Genomic DNA, 23421 nt, shown 5'->3' with positions numbered 1-23421 from the left:
TGGGAAGAATTTTCTGGATGTGGAGGCCTTCTGTTGATGTTCATGATGACTCAGAATTGGGCTATTGAGTAATGGGTTCAGTTTTGCCCAAAGATGGTGATGAGACGTTTTGAATGTCTGTAGTATGCAGTGAGGGGCTCCAAAAGACTTACATAGGAATTTGTCTGCTTTTGAAGGAGAATTTGCTCTTTTGGCCTTTAGGGTGTACATTACACTGTATTCTAGAACAGATTTATCTCTGGGGGGTCACTACCCACCTACCTTTAATCTGTAGTGCTCTGGGAGGCCAGTTGCTGCCCCAGCACTAGGAACGGACCACGATTCAGGCTCAGTTGAGCAGAGTGTTCCTTTTCCTGACCACAGAGATTCATTCAGGGAGGGGCACGTAACCCAACACAGGCCATGGATTCCCAGATTTTGCTTGGAACTTTCAGGCAACAGAGGTTCTTTCTGTTGTCTTTGAAGATGGTCTCATTTAGATCCGAAGCTCCTGGTAAGTCACCTGGTGGAGAAACTGAAGCTGGCATGGAGGAGGACAAAGCTAAGAGATAGGAAGCCCTAATGATAAGTTTGAACACCTGGCTCCAACCATACCTGAAACTACAGACCTCTGGACTCCATAAAGTCCCCCCTCCCGTTTATTTTCCTAAAGAACTTTGAATTGGATTGTTTCATTTTACAATCAAAAAGGTAATCTTTTCTTTCCAAACTGTTCGACAAGGGAGATTCTATAACCTACTCTGGAAATGTGTGGTCAGTTGCCCCAACATAGTCATAACAGTCAAGAATTCTTCATTATATATGACGGCAAAGTCATTTTCTGACAGTCTCTCTGTAGTATGAATAGCAACCTGCCCCAAACCCCCAAAAATCCAATGTAAAAAATCTCTTTATAAAGACATCTCCCTAGGCTTGAATGTTGATTTTTCAATTGTCCCTTCAACCTTCACATTACATATTTTCTTTATTATGCAACTTCAGAATTATTTACTACTAGATACATATGGCAAGCGTAAACCCTATTGAGCCATGATTCAATACGAGAATTTGTTATCGGCCATCTCCCAACCCCTTCTTGAAGATTTTACTGTTAGGCGGTCCTGGCCTTTGGTCCTGATAGACGTTGATAGATGGTGAGGGACCTGGCGAATGAGTCAATGGAAGGTCCTGCTGTTTTCTCCTTCAAAGGCCCCTTTAATAGACAGGGACTGGTAACGGGGGTTACTAAGCGACTAGAGAAGATTCCAGTAGCATTGGGTAATGTAAACACAGGTTTTTGTCTGGGAAGTCACACTTTCACTCCACATCAGAGACAGTGGAGCTGCTTCCTTCTCACCTCCCTTTTTGGAACTTTCACCTCTGCTCCCTACCTCAGGATGGAACAGGCTCTAGCAGGCACCCGCACTGCCCATATTCCCTTCTCACTGCATCCTCTCCCCATAGGTATGTCTGAATCTGCAGATGACTTTGCTCCAGTTAAGATGTAAGAAAATATATAATTTCTAAGTCACTTGGCCTGGTGATACAAATATGTTGGGAGTTGGGAAAACCAGTATGCAGCTTTTCGAACCAATCCCGGCACTGCAGTCAAACAAATCAATTCAGCCTGCTGAGACGCATCGCATCCATTGCCTTGTGATTATGTTTGTGTAAAGTCTTGGGGTCTTTGATCAAAGAATGGCATTTCAGGCCAGGCCCTAATCCTCACTGCCTTAAGGTGTTTAAATGAGTTTAAAAAAAATAAAAAAGTTGATAACAGCTGGGACTTAAATTTGCCTTTGCCCAGCTTTTGTTTTGAAAGGGCTTCTATTATCCGTGGCTTCCCTTTGCGAAGCCAAGATGGATCGTTTGGTAAACCAAAAAGGGAAAGGGGATCTGGGAGGAAATGGGCGGAGACTCTGAATTAATCTTCTGAGGAAGAATGTTTGATCAGCGGGGAGGAGAGAATGGAAACCTCTGATGCTGACAGCAGGCACCTTTCTGAGTAGGGTGTGATTGGCACCTTTGAAGCTTCAGTCGGGAGCCAGTGTCCAGTGGGTCGGGGCTTCCTCTGTCTGTGGGTGGTGGTAGTAATAATGTGACAACTGGAAGGATTAATTGCAGACAAGCAGCAGGATTACGAGGAGGGTTCCTCAGCTCTAAAAGGAACAGTTCGAGGAAAGCCTCTGATCTGTCAGCCTTAGAGGAAATTAGTGGGAGCACACTAGAGCAGGCTGGAAAAAAAAAAAAAAAAGGCATTTAGGACATTAAAGCGAAATGTGAAGAGATATTGAAATAGGGCGAAAAGGGTGGGAGCGCTGATCTCAAAAGGCAGTGTCCACCTCTTCCTACTAGGAATTTCCGTTATTTGTCCAGATTGCACACACTCCTTCTCTTTATGGTCCAGCAGAGTGGACGGTTTTACTTGGGTTGCAACAGGTTAGGGAAGGGTTACAGTGTAATCATGGTTGTGTCCAAGTTCCAGTGCAACACTTGTTTGCTCTCCACCACCTGGAGGTTTCAGAATCCCCTGAAACTAAGGCTCCCCGGGTAATCTTAAAACGAGTCAGAGCATTAGTGACACCCTATCTGTATTAGCTATCTGTTGTATATTTTACTTCTTACCCTTCTGGTTCAAGTCGGGATGTTGCCAATAAATCCTGTGTTACCATTAAAGAGGCCATTCATCACGCTTCCTAATGTGATTAATCAAGATACACCACAGTACCCTTAAAATGAGATCATTTTGATAAATCATGTATGACATGAAAAGACTTTATTCCTTTTAAGTGCAATTTAGACGGTAATTTTTTTCCTCATTTATGATTCATGGGAGAAACATGGATAAAATTCCCTTGCACAGTTACACCTTATCTATAGCAATAACTCAAAACTGCTTTTAGATGAAAATTCAGGACCTTATTCACCAAAGCTGAATGCCAGCTCATTATTTTCTGGCGTTCAGTAGTCCAAAAATAATGTCCACACATTAAGCAGCATTCTCAAAAAGTTGGAATTGGCCAGGCACCAGACACATCAGTTATACTCCATCATCCTTAATAAGGAAGAAATATCAGATGTCCTCTTGGAGTTTTTTTGAATCAGTAATGCTCAGCCTTCACCTTCCCATTTTAGAATGATTTGGAAACAAAAATGGTAGTAACAGAAAAGTATGGAAATTTCAGCTGCTTTACATGATTCTTTTCTCCTGTTGCCTAAAGCTCAAAGGAGGTTTTTTTTTTTTTTCCTCCTCCCATATGGTTCATGCTTTTTTCTCCATTCCCTTTTTCTTGTTCGCAAATGAAACTACCATTTTGTTAGGTCTGAGTTTTGTTTTAAGCTGCTCTATGTGTAATGCAGGCTTTCCCCTCACAGCTGTCACAGTAATTTGGGAAGCCATATTCATAACCTCTGATAGAAAAATTATTTGAAAATGTGCCTTCTGGTGAGATACATCAAGTTTAAGGTCACATTTTTGGTTAAAAGTCAGACACTGATGCTACTCATTAAACTGAAAAATGACTTGTTTTCCACTAATATTGAAATAAACTGGATGAATGTTAAGTCATGCTGGCACGCACTTATATAGAAAGCAAAATGAAACAGATATATTTAATTTGGATATGTAAAGTGAACAGAGTTTTAGGTCTTTCTTGAGACAGGGAACCAGGAAGATTGGCTGAAACAAATGTGAACAGTTAGTTCATTTGCCTCTTTCAGAGGATGAGAGCATTTAAAGAAGGATTCAGTGTCACTGTTTTTCAAACCCTGTTACCTATGAATAAGGACATGTAATTTATTTCCCTGATGTTCTTAGGGATTTATTTTGGGCAGTGGATCAAAACCCTGTATTTGACTCTGTGCTTAAGTAACCCAAGAACCCACATACCCTGTTCCTATCCACATAACACAACAAATGCAACAAAACCCAAGTTTATTTGGGATATCATATTTGTGCTGGTGTCTCTGTACCTTAATCAAACAGAAACTGACCTCAAAGATTCCTTGCATATTATTCACATTTAAATAAAATTTCCTGTGCTTTTATTTTTCCAATATAAAGAGCGAATTAAGAATATAAGACCATGGGACTTCCCTGGCGGTCCAGTGGTTAATACTTTACCTTCCAATACAGGGGGTGGTGGTTTGATCCCTGGTCAGGGAGCTGAGATCCCACATGCCTCGTGACCAAAAAACCAAAACATAAAACAGAAGCAATATTGTAACAAATTCAGTAAAGACTTTAACAAAAGACTATAAGACCATTAATGCTGTACTTGCCTTGTTTAGGTTTTCCATTTCACATTTATGACTTTCTATTTTTGCTAAAAAAGATCTGTAAATTCTAAAACTATGCATGTATCTCATTTAAAAAGTTCCCTAGTTCTAGCAACACTCAGCAAATCTCCAAAGAATGCAAGTTTAGAACATCAAATATTTTAAGGCCCCATAAAATTGGCAGTGAATATTTTTCCCCTTAAAATCATGCTCATTTCATTCCAGTTTACTACCACTATTTTATTTTCCAAAGTGGCTTTTAATACAATACACAATTATTTCATACAGGGTTGGGTAGGTCACCTTATTAAGCCTGCAAAGTCAGGCCTCTTGTGATTCCCACGAATATCCTTGCATTTATTCCTAATTAAAATGGCCCTCCTAAATTGTCTCAAGGTTATCAATACAAAGAACTAGCTAAGGGAAATAACCACAGTTGGAAAGTTAGTGGGGCAAGGTGACCTGATCACCAGACCTGAAGCTGGGCCAACTGTGGTGTGTCTGCAGTGGTGCCCTGCCACCTGTTGGCTTTACTTATACATAACAGGGTATTGATGTCCCTCACAGCAGTGCAGTAACCCTCTCTGACCCCTGTCCCAGTTCATCACCCCCGAGAGAAAAGAAGGGGCCATTTGAGAATTCCAGGCCTCCTGATTTCCCCCATCATTCATTTCCTTGGCCACATGTTTCTTCGGCTATTACTAAAAATTTATGGCTGAGCACATTTAGGGCAGCACAAGTCCTTCCCTTCTTCCCTTCTGGATTATTTCAGAGTTTCCTGTCATAAGGAAATCCAAGAAGATGTGTCCTCAGCAGATTGCATGTGACAGTGCCTGCTTCTATCTCAGGAATCTGAGGCATGATGGATAAACTGTCAGTTTTGAAGGATGATGTTTTTTCCATATTTCCATTATGAACCGTGCTGTCATCTCCTAATAAATTTCTTGCATTGGTATCAATTTATTTTTACAAGCAGAGAGTCTGATGTATTTGGGAAAGGCACTGACAGCAGAGCTGGCCCAGCTTGACATAGCTGGCTCCACCTCATTTTGGAAAACTACTTTGGTTCCAAGGACAGAACTTGACCTGTAGCCCTTGAGAATAAAAAAACTGTGAGAGGAAGAGAGACACATGAGGCAAGTTCCTTCTTTTAAGCCAAAATAAATCAACCCTGTAAGACTACCATGACATAATATTATTTCTAAGACAGCCCTACAAACCCAGATGAGAAATGCCATATGTAGTTATTTACTAAAGACAGACCATCACAATAATGCAGGGAATCTGTGGATGAATCCAGACTGTAACTAGGCTAAAGATCTCACTACTTTTGCCCTCAGAAGGGATCTCAGTAGTGCTTTTCTGCTTGACAAGTGAGGAGCAGAGTCTATTCAAGTAATAAATAATTCGATTACACGTAGTGTGCATGTCCCTGTTGCAGCTACTATGAAAGGTAGAAGCCATAAAACCTTAGCCCTCCCTCTCAAGAAACTGAAATCTAGTTGAAGAGGTAAGATGTTATGCAAAATTGGAGTAAAGTAAAAGTAAGTTAATATTTAATGAGCAATGCTAAGATCTTCATCTCTTACCTTATTTGCTCTTTGCCTTTAATGGGAAGAAAGGTCGTATAGTGTCATAATGGTTAAGGCAGTAGCCACTGGAGACAAGCTACCTGGCTTTGTGGCCCAGCTCTGCTACATACTAGTAACCCAAGAACCTGCTTAATTTCTCTGGGCCTCAGTTTTCCTCATCTGTAAAACAGGAATAGGAATCAGAACTGCCTCATGGAACTGTTGTAAAAATTGAATAAATTAATATATGGAATGTGTTTACCATAGTCCCAGACACAAAGTAAGCACAAGTAAGTGTTAGCAATTTTTAACTATCATCATCATGATCATCATCATGACTATTATTGTCATTATCATTTTACAGTGGAGGAAAGTATAGCTTTAAGAGCTTAATACCCAAGGTCATGTAGCCGGATGGAGCTTGGATCTAAGTCTTAGTCAGTAAGGCATCAGACATCAAATAAGTTGAAGACAGAATCTTTGAAGCTTAATTAGCTTTTTTCTTAACTATCCTTTTCTCTATAGCCCCAAACATACCTTAGACATTATATAATAAGGGTTATATGTAGTAGTGTGCTGGAAATATTTAACAACCAGCTCTCTGGAAAAAACATTATGCATATAAATGTGTGCATAAGCTTATTGTAATCTTTATGTATATAAAGGATGAGTAGCGCACAGTTTACAAATAAAATTAAATATATAATACTTTTTGTTATAAATTCCATTCAGCTAGTTCAGTCTCACCAAATATTTTGTATTATTTTGGCCAAACTTTCATATCCATTGCCAACATAAGGTTCCAATTGATGAATAAGTGTAGTCCTGACATGAACATCAACTATATTTTTTCCTTACTGAGTATGTCAGAACTTTACTCTTTTGTCAATGGCATGAGCAATTTCTTTACTGAATCAGATAATGGTTTTTGAATATTTGAAGAATATTTCCTCAACTTTTTGGTTGAGGAAATTACATTCACAATGTAATACCTAATACCTGTGAGGTATTACATTCACAATGTAATACCTACAGACACAACATAACTTTTAAGTTTAATCTGTGTAATTAACATGTTCCCATCATTTTCTTAAGTTTAAAAAAAATCAAGATAATAAATCCCTAATTTGTAGCATTTGCCAGTTTCTGCTGTAAATACTCCTATCATGGCTGATGTCAGGCTACCAAAGTGACATCACTGAAGAGATGGGAAGAGATACGAAGTATCTCATATCATTATAAGCATATCATTATAGCATATCATTATATAGTATTTACACTATGTTGATATAATAGACATGAATACTTTCAAGAACATAAATAGTAGTAAAGTTGTGTAAAATAATTGGAAAGTACTGAGTTTGGTTACATAATACCCTTTTAATTTATCCAATCGCAGGTGTATATAATTGAATTTTAAATAATGGCTGTGTTTAGCAACTTAAATACAGCATTCCTGACATTTTAACCATTGGCTTTTATGAGCTGGTAGAGGTTGACCATAGACACCATTGGTTATGTCAACCCCAAAGGGCTAAAGAGATCTGAAGCACTCTTATGTCTACATTGCATCGTCAATTATTTTTAATAAATAACTTAATGGTTTTATGTATACACCAGAGCACAAAACATGTTGCATATTCACAGGAATTTAATCATATCTTACTAGAAATATATAACCTGTCTTAGTATATGTACTAAACCCAGGAAGTTTTTCTTCACCAGGCACCTTTGAGCATCGAGTTCATTGCACAATGGTTGGGATTCAGGCTGTGAAATCAAGATGCGTTGGTTGGAATTCTAAATTCCCCACATGCTAGCTAGGTGCTCTTGGGCAAGTTATTTAACCTCTCTAAATCCCGATTGCCTTATCTATAAAATGATAGTAATAATGATACTCCTTAAGGTTGTTGAGATAGTTAAATGAAAGAGTGTGCTTAAAATGCCTCCATGTAATCAGCGCACAAGAAATGTGATATACACACACACAACCATGTGTACACCCTCATTACCCTCGTTACTTGGAGGCTGTAATATATTACATTCTGATTACATTCTGTTTGAACATATGACACAGACTAAATCCTCAGCATGGATTAATAACTAACGGTAAAATATTAACTTGTGCTCCATCATATTTCTGTGGTCAAAGATGATTATTTGTTTCTTTAAAGATTGGATATTCTGCCTTTAAAATTGCCCATGCTATTAGTAAACTCCCTCTCACTTGATAACCCTTTGTTAATGCTTGGAGAAGTTGCTTTGTTAGGAGCTGCAAGGCATTCACTATCGATACAGGTGTTGGCCCCTCTGCTTTTGAAGTTGACAGTCCTGCAGAAGGGACCAGACAAGTGCCAGGTTGACAGTGGTGTGAGGCAAAGTGGATGATGGCCAGGAGTGGAGTATGACAGATCTGGGGCCTCTGCTGCTGAGAGGCTGTGGCGCTGGGGAAACCTCTTGGAGTTTATGGGTCAGGCTGACTTGGTTTTCTTTTTTTGATTTCTTTTTTAACATCTTTATTGGAGTACAATTGCTTTACAATGGTGTGTTAGTTTCTGCTTTATAACAAAGTGAATCAGCTGTACATATACATATATTCCCATATCTCCTCCCTCTTGCATCTCCCTCCCACCCTCCCTATCCCACCCCTCTAGGTGGTCACAAAGCACTGAGCTGGTCTCCCTGTGCTATGCGGCTGCTTCCCACTAGCTAGCTATTTTACGTTTGGTAGTGTATATAAGTAAGTGCTACTCTCTCACTTTGTCCCAGCTTACCCTTCCCCCTCCCCGTATCCTCAAGGCCATTGTCTACATCTGTATCTTTATCCCTGTCCTGCCCCTAGGTTCTTCATAACCATTTTTTTTTTAAGATTCCATATATATGTGTTAGCATACAGTATTTGTTTTTCTCTTTCTGACTTACTTCACTCTGTACGACAGTCTCCAGGTCCATCCACCTCACTACAAATAACTGAGCTTTGTTTCTTTTTATGGCTGAGTAATATTCCGTTGTATATACGTGCCACATCTTCTTTATCCGTTCATCTGTCGATGGACACTTAGGTTGCTTCCATGTCCTGGCTACTGTAAATAGAGCTGCAATGAACATTGTGGTACATGACTCTTTCTGAATTATGGTTTTCTCAAGGTATATGCCCAGAAGTGGGATTGCTGGGTCTTATGATAGTTCTACTTTTAGTTTTTTAAGGAACCTCCATACTGTTCTCCATAGTGGCTGTATCGATATACATTCCCACCAACAGTGTAAGAGGCTTCTCTTTTCTCCACACCCTGTCCAGCATTTATTGTTTGTAGATTTTTTGATGATGGCCATTCTGACCCGTGTGAGGTGATACCTCATTGTAGTTTTGATTAGCATCTCTCTAATGGTTAGTGATGTTGAGCATCCTTTCACGTGTTTGTTGGCAATCTGTATGTCTTCTTTGGAGAAACGTCTATTTAGGTCTTCTGCCCATTTTTGGGTTGGGTTGTTTGTTTTTTTGATATTGAGCTGCATGAGCTGCCTGTAAATTTTGGAGATTAATCCTTTGTCTGTTGCTTCATTTGCAAATATTTTCTCCCATTCTGAGGGTTGTCTTTTGGTCTAGTTTATGGTTTCCTTTGCTGTGCAAAAGCTTTTAAGTTTCATTAGGTTCAACTTGTTTATTTTTGTTTTTATTTCCATTTCTCTAGGAGGTGGGTCAAAAAGGATCTTGCTGTGATTTATTGTCATAGAGTGAGTGTTCTGCCTATGTTTTCCTTTAAGAGTTTGATAGTGTCTGGCCTTACATTTAGATCTTCAATCCATTTTGAGTTTATTTTTACGTATGGTGTTAGGGAGTGTTCTCATTTCATTCTTTTACATGTAGCTGTCCACTTTTCCCAGCACCACTTATTGAGAAGTTGTCTTTTCTCCATTGTCTATTCTTGCCTCCTTTATCAAAAATAAGGTGACCATATGTGTGTGGGTTTATCTCTGGGGTTTCTATCCTGTTCCGTTGATCTGTATTTCTGTTTTTGTGCTAGTACCATATTGTCTTGATTACTGTAGCTGTGTAGTATAGTCTGAAGACCAGGAGCCTGATCCTTCCAGCTCCGTTTTTCTTTCTCAAGATTGCTTTGGCTATTCGGGGTCTTTTGTGTTTCCATGCAGATTGTGAAATGTTGTGTTCTAGTTCTGTGAAAAATGCCATTGGTAGTTTGATGGGGATTGCGTTGAATCTGTAGATTGCTTTGGGTAGTATAGTCATTTTCACAATGTTGATTCTTCCAATCCAAGAACATGGTATATCTCTCCATCTGTTTGTATCATCTTTAATTTCTCTCATCAGTGTCTTATAGTTTTCTGCATACAGGTCTTTTGTCTCCTTAAGTAGGTTTATTCTTAGGTATTTTATTCTTTTTGTTGCAATGGTAAATGGAAGTGTTTCCTTCATTTCTCTTTCAGATTTTTCATCATTACTGTCTAGGAATGTGAGAGATTTCTGTGCATAATTTTGTATCCTGCTGCTTTACCAGCTTCATTGATTAGCTCGAGTAGTTTTCTGGTAGCATCTTTAGGATTCTCTATGTATAGTATCATGTCATCTGCAAACAGTGACAGCTTTACTTCTTCTTTTCTGATTTGGATTAGTTTTATTTCTTTTTCTTCTCTGATTGCTGCGGCTAAAACTTCCAAAACTATTTTGAATAATAGTGGTGAGAGTGGACAGCTTTGTCTTGTTCCTGGTCTTAGAGGAAATGGTTTCAGTTTTTCACCATTGAGAATGATGTTGGCTGTGGGTTTGTCATATATGGCCTTTATTATGTTGAGGTAAGTTCCCTCTATGCCTACTTTCTGGAGGTTTTTTTTTTTTTTATCATAAATGGGTGTTGAATTTTGTCGAAAGCTTTTCTGCATCTATTGAGATGATCATATGGTTTTTAATCCTTCAGTTTGTTAATATGGTGTATCACATTGATTGATTTGCCTGTATTGAAGAATCCTTGCATTCCTGAGATAAACCCCACTCGATCATGGTGTATGATCCTTTTAATGTGCTGCTGGATTCTGTTTGCTAGCATTTTGTGGAGGATTTTTGCATCTATGTTCATCAGTGATATTGGCCTGTAGGTTTCTTTCTTTGTGACATCTTTGTCTGGTTTTGGTATCAGGGTGATGGTGGCCTCGTAGAATGAGTTTGGGAGTGTTCCTCCCTCTGCTATATTTTGGAAGAGTTTGAGAAGGATAGGTGTTAGCTCTTCTCTAAAGCTTTGATATAATTCACCTGTGAAGCCATCTGGTCCTGGGCTTTTGTTTGTTGGAAGATTTTTATTCACAGTCTCAATTTCAGTGCTTGTGATTGGTCTGTTTATATTTTCTATTTCTTCCTGCTTCAGTCTCAGAAGGTTGTGCTTTTGTAAGAGTTTGTCCATTTCTTCCAGGCTGTACATTTTATTGGCATAGAGTTGCTTGTAGTAATGTCTTACAATCATTTGTATTTCTGCAGTGTCAGTTGTTACTTCTCCTTTTTCATTTCTAATTCTATTGATTTGAGTGTTCTACCTTTTTTTCTTGTTGAGTCTGGCTAATGGTTTATCAATTTTGTTTATCTTCTCAAAGAACCAGCTTTTAGTTTTATTGATGTTTGCTATCGTTTCCTTCTTTTCTTTTTCATTTATTTCTGATCTGATCTTTATGATTTCTTTCCTTCTGGTAACTTTGGGGATTTTTTGTTCTTCTTTCTCTAATTGCTTTAGGGGTAAGCTTAGGTTTTTTATTTGAGACGTTTCTTGTTTCTTGAAGTAGGATTGTATTGCTATAAACTTCCCTCTTAGAACTGCTTTTGCTGCATCCCATAGTTTCTGGATCATGGTGTTTTCATTGTCATTCATTTCTAGGTATTTTTTGATTTCCTCTTTGATTTCTTCAGTGATCTCTTGGTTATTTAGTAGTGTATTGTTTAGCCTCCATATGTTTGTATTTTTTACAGATCTCTTCCTGTAATTGATATCTAGTCTCATAGCATTGTGGTTGGAAAAGATACTTGATATGATTTCAGTTTTCTTAAATTTACCAAGGCTTGATTTGTGACCCAAGATATGATCTATCCTGGAGAATATTCCATGAGCACTTGAGAAGAAAGTGTATTCTGTTGTTTTTGGGTGGAATGCCCTATAAATATCAATTAAGTCTATCTTGTTAATGTATCATTTAAAGCTGTGCTTCCTTATTTATTTTCATTTTGGAATGATCTGTCCATTGGTGAAAGTGGGGTGTTAAAGTTCCCTACTATGATTGTGTCACTGTCGATTTCCCCTTTTGTGGCCGTTAGCATTTGCCTTATGTATTGAGGTGCTCCTGTGTTGGATGCATAAATATTTACAATTGTTATTATATCTTCTTCTTGGGTTGATCCCTTGATCATTATGTAGTGTCCTTCTTTGTCTCTTGTAATAGTCTTTATTTTAAAGTCTATTTTGTCTGATATGAGAATTGCTCCTCCAGGTTCTTTTTGATTTCCATTTGCATGGAATATCTTTTTCCATCCCCTCACTTTCAGTCTGTATGTGTCCCTATGTCTGAAGTGGTCTCTTTTAGACAGCATATATATGGGTCTTGTTTTTGTATCCATTCAGCCAGTCTGTGTCTTTTGGTGGGAGCATAATCCATTTACATTTAAAGTAATTATCCATATGTATGTTCTATTACCATTTTCTTAATTGTTTTGGGTTTGTTATTGTAGGTCTTTTCCTTTTCTTGTGTTTCCTGCCTAAAGAAGTTCCTTTAACATTTGTCGTAAAGCTGGTTTGGTGGTGCTGAGTTTTAGCTTTTGCTTGTCTGTAAAGGTTTTAATTTCTCCATGGAATCCGAATGAGATCCTTGCTGGGTAGAATAATCTTGGTTGTAGGTTTTTCCCTTTCATCAGTTTAAATATGCCTTCCCACTCCCTTCTGGCTTGCAGAGTTTCTGCTGAAAGTTTAGCTGTTAACCGTATGGGGATTCCCTTGTATGTTATTTGTTGTTTTTCCCTTGCTGCTATATTTTCTTTGCATTTAATTTTTGATAGCTTGCTTAATATGTGTCTTAGCATGTTTCTCCTTGGATTTATCCTGTATGGGACTCTCTGTGCTTCCTGGACTTGATTAACTGTTACCTTTCCCATATTAGGCAAGTTTTCAACTATAATCTCTTCAAATATTTTCTCAGCCCCTTTCTTTTTCTCTTCGTCTTCTGGGACCCCTATAATTCGAATGTTGGTGTGTTTAATGTTGTCCCAGAGGTCTCTGAGACTGTCCTCAATTCTTTTCATTCTTTTTTCTTTATTCTGCTCTGCAGTAGTTATTTCCACTATTTTATCTTCCAGGTCACTTATCCGTTCTTCTGCCTCAGTTATTCTGCTATTGATTCCTTCTAGATAATTTTTAATTTCATTTATTGTGGTGTTCAGCATTATTTGTTTGCTCTTTAGTTTTTTTAGGTCCTTGTTAAACATTTCTTGTATTTTCCCCATTCTATTTCCAAGATTTTGGAGCATCTTTACTATCATTACTCTGAATTCGTTTTCAGGTTATTTCCTCTTCAGTTGATTATTTCCTCTTCATTTGTTAGGTCTGGTGGGTTTTTATCTTGCTCCTTCATCTGCTTTGTGTTTCTCTGTCTTCTCGTTTTGCTTAGCTTACCGTGTTTGGAGTCTCCTTTTCGCAGGCTGCAGGTTCGTAGTTCCTGTTATTTTTGGTGTCTGCCCCCAGTGGCTAAGGTTGGTTCAGTGGGCTGTGTAGGCTTCCTGGTGGAGGGGAGTGCCTGTGTTCTGGTGGATGAGGCTGGATCTTGTCTTTCTTGTGGGCAGGAACACATCTGGTGGTGGGGGGTTTGGGGTGTCTGTGACCTTATTATGAGTTAAGGCAACTTCTCTCCTTAGTGGGTGGGGTTGTGTTCCTGTCTTGCTAGTTGTTTGGCATAGGGTGTCCAGCACCATAGCTTGCTGTTTGTTGAGTGGAGCTGAGTCTTAGCGTTGGGATGGGGATCTCTGGGAGAGCTTTCGCCATTTGATATTACCTGGAGCTCGGAGGTCCCTGGTGGACCAATGTCCTGCACTCGGCTCTCCCACCTCAGCGGCACAGGCTTGACACCTGGCCAGAACACCAAGCCCCTGTCAGCCACACGGCTCCAAACTCCGGAATTCCACACTCCAGAGGCCCTCCTTTCCATGTGCTGCCTCTCACCCTTCCACGCAGGTCCTCCTGACTTGGTTTTTAATCCCACTCTGGATTTTAGAACTGTGTAGTGTTGGACATGTGACTTATCCTTTCCATGCCTCAGTTTTCTTTTTTCTCACATGAGAGTAATAATAGGATATACTGACACATTGGAAAACCATTTGACTTAGAATGCATTCAAGAAACATTTGTTCCTATCCCACCCTGTGCCTCCTTTCTTTTCAACCCCCCTCTCCTTCCTCCTTTACTCCTACTGTCCCTCCTTCTACCGCTTCTCCTTGCCCTTTGATGGGAGAGATTGGAAAGATACTTGTCGGAAAATGTGTTGTTTCAGATTAGCCCTTGTAGGATTTTAATTTTTAAATATTTTAAACTGCCAGAAGCAATGGCACCATTAAATAGAATTTAAAAATTAAATCTTCCCAAAACACATTATTCACAAAAATCTTTCGATCTCTGCTTATTAACTTTTACCCACTGTAAATTTTATGTTGTTAAAAATCGCAGTGGATGTACTATTCTTATATTAACTGTGTTCACTGAATTTTGTATAATAAAAATTTTGCATATTTATCTCTTTTATATTATATTTGGTTACCACATGTAATTATGAATATTTCCATAATGCCCAGTATTTATGTTGTTTTATTTTTTCTTGTTATATGAGTGTCTGCTAAAAGTATTTTGGAAACCACCGCTCTCGATGACTGAAAAGGTCTTTTACAGCTCTGACATTCCTTAATTTGATTATTTGTGTAAAGGTCCAGAAAAATGCCCAGTCTATAGCCCTTGCTTCCTGTTTTCCATTGCTGTTTCTTTTCCTTCCTGCCTGCCTTCCTCTCATAAACATTTCAGAACTACAGCTCTGGGCCTGATGGCCTTTTAGGCACTGGCAGAACTGGACCCCCTGTAGATCAGATACAAACGGTGGCAAACTCTGGAGGCTGTTTTGCCTGCAAAGGGCTTCCTGATTCCAGAGAGCCTTCGGCACAACCCTCCCCCTCACCCCAACCCTTCTTTGACTGACTTCTACTCTGAATTACCCCTCACCTCCATCAGTCAGCTGAATGCTCAGTTCTTTCTCAGACTCTTCCTTTTTGCCCGTTTGGGTCCTTTCTTGGTCCCTTGGTTCCTGGCTCATCCTCATCCCACCATGCCCCCTTTTTTACTCTCAGTTTTTTGGCTTCAGGCTCTGGACCAGTATATGGTTTTCCTGTTCCCCCACCTGTCTGTCATTTCCAGCGCAGTGGGTCTGTGGTGGAGGCTTTCTGTCTGTCCTCACACTGAAAGGCCTGGTGCCTTCACATGTGAGCAAGTGGGAAGACTCCACCTTAGGCCGGTTCTGTGGCTTTTAACTTAATCCTTGAGATGCTGTCAAGTCTTTACCTGTGATTCTGGCAACTTGGCCTGTACTTTTGTGTTGAATTACAATCATGATGTATAGTTTTCTCATCATGTTTAATGTTTAATAAAACATTAAAATGTTTTATTCGTTCAAGCATTATGCATTGACTTCTTTCTGTCTTTCTAGCAGCATGTTGGGTACAAGGGTAACAGTATAGTTAATCTTGGAAAGTTAGTAGAGTTAATCTTGAAAGTTCTCTGTGAGTATGAAGAAGAAATAAGCAAGGATGTAATTACTGGTCCAAGTGTTCAGCTGTCATCATAGAGGTCAGGGTCAAAGTTCTGTGATGATGCAGAGTATGGGGATCAGGCTTTGAGTTGGTGACTCTTACTAACCAGCATTAATCATGATTCTAATTTCTCCTTCTTATTTTTTTTTGATGAGTTGGGAATGCAGCCAAGGTCCTCATTTTATTTTTCTTGGTATTCTCTACACAGGGCCTGGCATATAGTAGGTGTTTATTAAATCCTTAATAATAAATGAGTGATACTTTTTCTTATGAGAGAAAATAAATGTTTTTAGAAGAGTCAGCTTTATACCACAGTTTCAGGGAATGAATTGTGATGAAAAGCGAAGATTGCTTTTACTTGAAAGAGGCTGACAAATTTCCCAGACCTGGGATCACTTTATGCAGTGTATGATTTAAGGGTGAGTGAGCATGCCAGAGCGCTCCACTTGAGCTGAGTGATGGGGGATGAGTTGTGGAGCTGTGGTCTTAGATGGTATTTTGTGAAAAATAGTGGGAGATTTATGGCTATTAAACAACTTTGTAGCTGCCCCCTTCTTGTCTTGAAACCTGCCAAATCTCTCCTCCTGTGGTCTGTATCATGTTCCTTCCGGGCATCCATGATGTTCAGAAATATCCACTGGAATGCAGGTTTTCATGGAACGCACCCAATGGGAGGGGGCTTAAATTTTACACATTCATCTAAAGACATTTGTTTTCTGGAACCGCAGAGTGAAATTCTCACTTTGCAAATCTCTTGTACTGTACTTTCATTCAGTCTTTTCCAACGAGGTTGCCAAAGTTCTTCCTTCCTTCCTGCGTTATAGAAATTGCAAAGCACAGTATATTAGTGACCATTATCATTATTGATATGAGTTTAAAAAATTATTAGCAACACTCCAATTGCGAGTAGGAGACAAGTACAGAAACCTTCAGTATGCTTTGGCAGATCTTAAGCAGAAGGACTCACCGGGCTGGAACGAGCATGTCAAGCCTTGGTGTGAAGGGGGAATTTATAGTTACTACTGTTTATCGGGTTTTTCCATTCTATTGTCATACTCAGTAGCTTTGGAAGAAGTAGAAATGGGATATTTCATCACAAAAAGCCAACCAGAGATGGACTGAATCCATGTTGGGCAAGTACTAGAAAATTGTTAGAGGAAATTTCCTTTAATTATGGGTTTATATCAACATAGGACTTATGGATCAGAGAGAAAATAGGAGTCTGTTTTTTCAATTTTCATGTTTAATTTTGAGAAATTGCAAAAATGTAGAAAAGTTTGAAAAGTAATGAGGATGTTCAGCTACCATACAGGGTTTATATTTTCTAATATCTTGACATTTCTTTCATGTCTTATCTTTCAATAACAGAAATAAACCTTATCTGTAAAATTGAAGCTCACCCTCTTTCCCATTAGCCCCAGTCCTATTCCTGTGCCCTGTGGTAGAGGCAACCATTTTCATGAATTTAGTGTATAACTTTTATAATTTTTAGACCTTTCCGTATACACATATGAGATCAAAGAACTACACGTTTACATAAATAATATTGCACTACATTTGTCATTCTGCAACTTGCATTTTCACTTTTTATTAAATTTTAGAGCTACTCAAATTGAGATATATAAATCGCTTTATTGCTCTTAAGTGCTAAATATTATTCTGTCATATGTATATACAACATTTTATTTATCAGTTTTCCTCATTGATAGACATTTGAATTATTTCCAATCTGTTCTGTTGTAAATAATGCTGCAATAAACATTGTTCTATGTTCCACCTTACAGACCTGAGTAAAATTTTCCATTGTATATATTTTAAAGGGAATTGCAGTACCAGTTTTCAATTTTATTAGATATTGCTAAGCTACTCTCCTGCGTAGTTGAACCAATGTACGTTCCCACTGGCAAAGGATGCGAGGTTAAGAGATTTGTTGTCCTTCATTCTCTATAGCACTCGCTATTGTGAGACTTAAAAGTTTGCCAACTATGATGGACAAAAAAATAATTGCATTTTGTTTTAATTTGCATTGCCCTTAGGACTAGTAAATTCGACCATCTTCTCTTTTATTTATTGACTACTCAGGTTTCCTCTTCTTTGAATTGTCTGAGATTTCCTTTGCCCATTTTTTATTATATTTTTATTTATTTAGGGATATAGGTATTCTAGATGCTAATATTTTATTGTAGATGTTGCAAAAATTCTCTAACAGGGGTGATTTAAAAAGTAATTCTTTGCCACAGGTCATTAGAAAATTTGGCAAGTACTTAAAGATTTGAGAATTATTTGCAGTTCTCAGGATTCCGATTTACCCCGATTTCCCTGTTCCCATTTTAGGCATATTTCCTTAATCCAGGTAAAAGAAAACATTAAATATTTCCACTTATGTTTCTATTATTTCATTCTTGATATACTGTGAGTGTATTGCTTCAGTTTCAAGGGGAGTTCTTTATTCTGGGGCAGGTAGTATGCAAATTTAAGACATTGTCTTGTCCATTTCTTTCATATGATAATTGTGCTTTTCTGAATCATGCTTCTAAGCATAATTTTCAACATCACTATTGAAAAGATCACATGGACTTCATTTTGCTAAAAGCCAAGTCAAAGAACTGATAGTTAGAACCTTGGTTTGTAGCGGTTTTCCCCAACATCCAGCCATGAAAGTCTCACCAGAAGGCATAGTTTGCAAAATTGTTCTCTTCCTGGATTCTTTTCCATGGCTTGAGTTTATAAATGGACACTTAGCAGAAAAGTAATTAAGTGCTAGGCGAAGAACGATGACTGCAAAACAGAACTCAAGCCACACAGTTTTTGCTTTGACTACAGTTGGAAATAAAAGTCAAATCGCTATTTTACTCTTGGTTACAAAACTCGTATGTTTTTCCCCGTCAGAGGTATTTGCTGAAAGGTAGTTTCTTCCAGTAATTTTAGGAAAAGCTGTCATCAAGTTGTCAACAGCCCAAATTGAGATTAAAAGCACCAAGAAATATCACAATATAGCAACCTAAAACTCATCCTGGAATTTTAGGCTTTTTTAGCAACAAGGTGGAGTAGAAACATTGACAGAGAAAGAAGCTATGGCCTCTTATGGAGAAAGTACAGTAGATCTGTGGAAGGACATTCCCCATTCCTCTGCCGCATGTATCCTGCCTCGAGCATTCAATAGATGCCATATTCAGAACATGTCATTGTGTCTCATTTATCATGTAGGGATTACAGGAGACCTTGATGCCAAATGGAGAAACACCTGGTGATTCTAGTGTTTGAATTTTAATCTAACTGCTGACTCTTTTACATTGTTGCAGCATCCTAAATGTCTAATGATGCAGTATCTTACAAATCTTGGGTACTTTTAAAAACATTTTTCTTGGTGACTGAACTTTGATCTTTCTAGACCCAATACCTTTGGCTCAAACTTTAAACACCACATATTTCTCTTGCTGCTGAGATGAAGTAATGCTACCCGAAATCTGTCTCTACCTTAGGGACAGAGCTTCTGCTTTTGTGGCATTCAGAACTCTTTCTGTAAGTCTCCACTGAATGCTGCTTAATCAAACATCTCAAATGTCAGAAACAGGGTTTAAAGGGTTTTTCTAGCAAGTAGGTCTAATCTCCTACTTAGTTTTGATTCGTATAATGTCGATAATCTCTTTGGAGAAAAGGCCTCCTCCTACCAGGGCAAATATATCCCATAGAATGTATTTCCTTTTCCAGAAAGAAAAATGTAGCATTAATGAAATTTACTTTTTCATGAAGCTTGGAAAGGTTGTAAGCTTAGGATTTTGATCCTAGCAGATGTTCTTTTTTGGATATTAAAAAAAAAAAAAAGTAGTGTTTGATTCAGAAGTCTCAGTAAGAGTTGCAGTGGTGATGCTTCGTACTCCACGCAGCCACACTCAGAATGTGACATACTGGTCATTAGCTCTGAGTGACACCTGACTCTCTGGCTGTGGTCCTTTCCTCCTGCCTTAGCCCCCATGGATGTAGTGTTGGGGAAAGAGAGTTAGCAGCCTGTGTCACACTATATAGAATCGAATGGTTAAAGAGCCTTGTGTACAGTAAAAAAAAAAAAAAAAAGCATCTTCATAGATAGATTTCGTAATATTTTCTTTTAGACTTTGAAATGGCAAAGTTTTGTCGACTACCACTGTATCTCAAATTTCAGGTGGGTTTTTCAGTGCTATTGTAAAATGTAGCCAGAACCCCAGTTGCAGGGTCTGCAATGGTTTGTATCCTTCTCTAGGGTCACTTCATGCTGCCAGGCCTTTTGTCTTCAGCTTCCCATTATCTCCATGCCACTGGGTCCAGTAAACCAGGCTCGTTTGTCCCATCCACCCTGGGGGCAAAGCTCAGCCTCTTCACTGGTTTCCATAGAAATCTCTGCACAGTGAACATTCGATCTGTGGCAAGTATTGGTAGGAGGCCTGTGGCAGAAATCGAAGTCTGCATCATTTCCTGCTTCAGCTTCTCCTTTCCTCCTCCTCCTTGAAGTTCAGCACAGTAAACAAACCATCCCCTTGTGTCAGAGCCCTTCCACCTGTACCAAGTCCCCTGAAAGCTTGGTAATCGACCCTACACTTAGCAGAATATTATCTCAATGCAGACAGCTCTTGCTTCCTAAGAAGAGTCTTGGTCCATAATATTTTCTCCAAACCCAGATCCTAAGGAGGCAAGTTGGGTACCTGAAGGTATTTAGTGTTTGGTGTGGCTTCATGTTGGTGTGGTTTTTTCCACGCAGGCCTCCAGTGACAGCGTTGCCGCCTCTCCGAAGAGCCGCTACACACCCCTGCCTTCTGCTTCCAGGGAACTCACCAGTCACCGAGGTAGGAACCCGGCTTTTTATTGCTCTCAGTGGCTGCAGGGAGGGACAGCGGCCTGTGCGGAGCTCGGGGCTCATTACTGCTGTCTCGGCACTTTGGAAGGAACACAGTGCTTTTCAAGTCCTTGATGAGAAAACCATACCTGTCAAGCCTAGTGATTTTCACTCATATTCAACAGAGTTTAGTGGCAGTCTATTGGGAAGGCAAATAAGCCTATGGTGGAATATAATTTTGTGATACCTTTTCTTTAAACAAAGAGATTATCGTACTTAAAAATTACTAAGGAGGTCATTTCCTCCAGGGGAAAGTGATGGAGAGAAATTAGGAAACTCACTAATATTTGTAAAAGTGTCACTGTTTGGGAGTATAATAGTTGAAATCTGTAATTTCGAAATGAATGAACTCTACGTTACAGCTAAAAGGAATTCCAGTTCGCCTGGCAACATTAAGGCGAATCCATATGCAGTTTTCCCTGAATTCTCTGATCCTTGAAACTTTAATTTGGCTTACCCAGTTCTTCCAAAGCCTTGAATTCCTATTGCCATCTCTAAAGTCTGCAAGGAATATAATTTAAATATGCTTTATCCCTAACCTGGCTGCTCAGGCCAAGGACTATGTGACCAGCTTTGTTGGAATTAGTTAGGACAGGAAGAGGCCATGTGATGTAACTTGTTTACCCCATTTTATTCTGGTTATGACCACAGTCATGTTTCGTAATTGTGAATCTACCTTCCAAGGATAAGTAAGAACAGGCTGAGATTGAGGGCATTACATACTTTAAACATTGCTTCTCCAAGCAGGAAATTACCCTTGTACACGCAGGGGACACTGAATAAGGGCTCTTCCAGCTTTGTCATCCAAGCTGCACAGCAGGATGCGTGGGTTGGAGCCAAGTCTGTAGAGATTATCAGAAAGTAGAGCTGGCCCTCTAAGGAAGACATGGAGGTTTCAGGCAAATGGCACACTTATATTCTGCAGGAAACGGTCCATAGAGTAATGCAGGATTCCAGGTGTCTGTGACTTGGACCTGTGTTGTCTGTTTTGATGTTTGGGCCCAGTGGAACATTTCTACATTTAAATATGTGTTGGTTCAATTAGGGTTCAACTGTGATTCCATTCAGTAAGTGTCAAACTTGAGAAAATCAATTTTGCTCAAAGTCAGGTAGAATAAATAGCTGCCGACATGTTATATTTTGAGGGGTGTGAACAGATCTCTTCTGCTGAATGTCCTTTTGAAGGTTGTGAGTATATCCCTTTAGAGAATGTTTTATTGGGTGGCGGAGGTGGGTGGCGGGGATTCCTCTAGGCAAACAATAATACGCTATCTAGAAGGAATAACAAATTAAGCCTAGCATCATATTCTCATAGATGGTCTCTTGCATTTGAATAAGGGTAGTTTTAACTGTGTAGCCCGTTGACTACATGAGTAGGAACTGAAGTCTCGGAGCCCTCAAGCCTACCTGAGTTGATCTGGCCACGAAATTGAGATTTCACAGCAGGAGGACCCCATAGTGATAGTCATCAGTAATAGGGTAAAGGTCATCTGTCATTGTAACAGTAAAATAAAGAATCTGAACCTTGAAGAAATGGAATATAAAACAATAGTTTTGAAGATACTTTGGTTAATATTTGGAATATGGAAAAATACCTAACATGGTTAGAGTGAAAATAGGCCCCCTTGAATGATATCAGAGCCCAACATCAATAGGGAAAGCATTATTTAAAGGGAGCCAAGAGCAGATGTCTTGAATTTCCTGAGTAATTAATACACATTTAAAGCATTTGATGCATTAGTTGCCTGATCTGTGCTAAGTACTTGGGTGTTCAAAAGAGCAAGACAGCATCATGAAACGACGGCCAGGTCTTTGGACTTATGTTCATGAGGAGACCAGTAAAGAGAGAACCAAAGAAGCTCATTAGGCTGAATTATTATTGTACTGATGTGCATGGGGAAAATATGAGACTGATCTATTTCATCTTGGCATGAATCATGCAGTGACAAATGAGGAAAGCCATAGTTTTCAGCATCCAGGATGAAACCACTTAAGGCCATCTTGTTTTATTTTGTATTTAAGTGAAAGAAATTATTCTAAATTTCTGATTCCATAAATCACCAAACTTTGTGAGTGTCATTTGTTAATATTTTCATGGCAACAGCCTACAGACATTTATCCAGAGAGGTACTTCCACGTTGTGAAGGCAAATTACACCAATTCTTTCCCAGGTGAAATCCTCCATGATGTTTGAAAGTTGGTCTATAAAGTCCTAAGTGGAAATTCTATTTGTAAATAATTTTTGGTTCATTCGGTTCCCAATCTCTTTTCATTCCGCACCAACGACTACACAAACTGGTGGGCAGTAGTTCATGTGCAAATTGCTATTTTTCTATACTTGCCATTTTCCCTTTGCTTGTCCTTTTATGTAACTTCCAATGTCGAGTATGATAGGCCAGAGATTCATGTCCTAAGGACTGTTGATTCAAATGCAGAGGAAGTCTGGGCCCAGAATAATGATCAGGAGACAGGGGACTCTCTTTTTCCATCCGTAACGTGTAGATCATCTAAACCTCATGGGGACAGTAATGCCCAGTACTTTGTTCTTCCTGCATGAGATTTTTACTGATCTTACCTGTATTGAATTTTTCCCCTAGTTGAGGTACTTATAATATTTGTTTCTATCTCCTTAGTGCCATTGCTCATATTCTGCTTTGTATGACAGGGGTCAGGTCTATGTATGTCCTGAGCTCCTCATAAATGAAAGCTCCCTGAGGGCCAGTACAGATTCTAACTCTCCTTCCCTCTCACATCATTAACTGCTACTCATTCGTCAGGTATCAGCTTCAGTACAACAGATCCAAAGAAGATTCCTCTGATCCCACCCTATCCATCTGCTTTAGGTCAGTTTTCCCTTTTCAGGGACTGTCTTCCCAGATGGCAGCTCTTGG

At 39.0% G+C, this 23421-nt stretch overlaps 1 protein-coding gene across 1 annotated transcript in view; it reads left to right on the top strand.

Annotated features, from left to right (window-relative positions):
- LRMDA (leucine rich melanocyte differentiation associated) overlaps window positions 1-23421 on the top strand; it is a 775121-nt gene that overhangs the window by 510193 nt on the left and 241507 nt on the right. The window contains exon 5 of the mRNA XM_007467480.1: window positions 20396-20480. Within this exon, the coding sequence (XP_007467542.1) occupies window positions 20396-20480 (85 nt within the window). The remainder of the gene's footprint in view (window positions 1-20395; window positions 20481-23421) is intronic.

The sequence above is a fragment of the Lipotes vexillifer genome, unplaced genomic scaffold (assembly GCF_000442215.2).
Source record: "Lipotes vexillifer unplaced genomic scaffold, Lipotes_vexillifer_v1.1 scaffold865, whole genome shotgun sequence".
NCBI classification, from domain to species: domain Eukaryota; kingdom Metazoa; phylum Chordata; class Mammalia; order Artiodactyla; family Lipotidae; genus Lipotes; species Lipotes vexillifer.
This window is presented reverse-complemented; position numbering and strand designations above follow the sequence as displayed.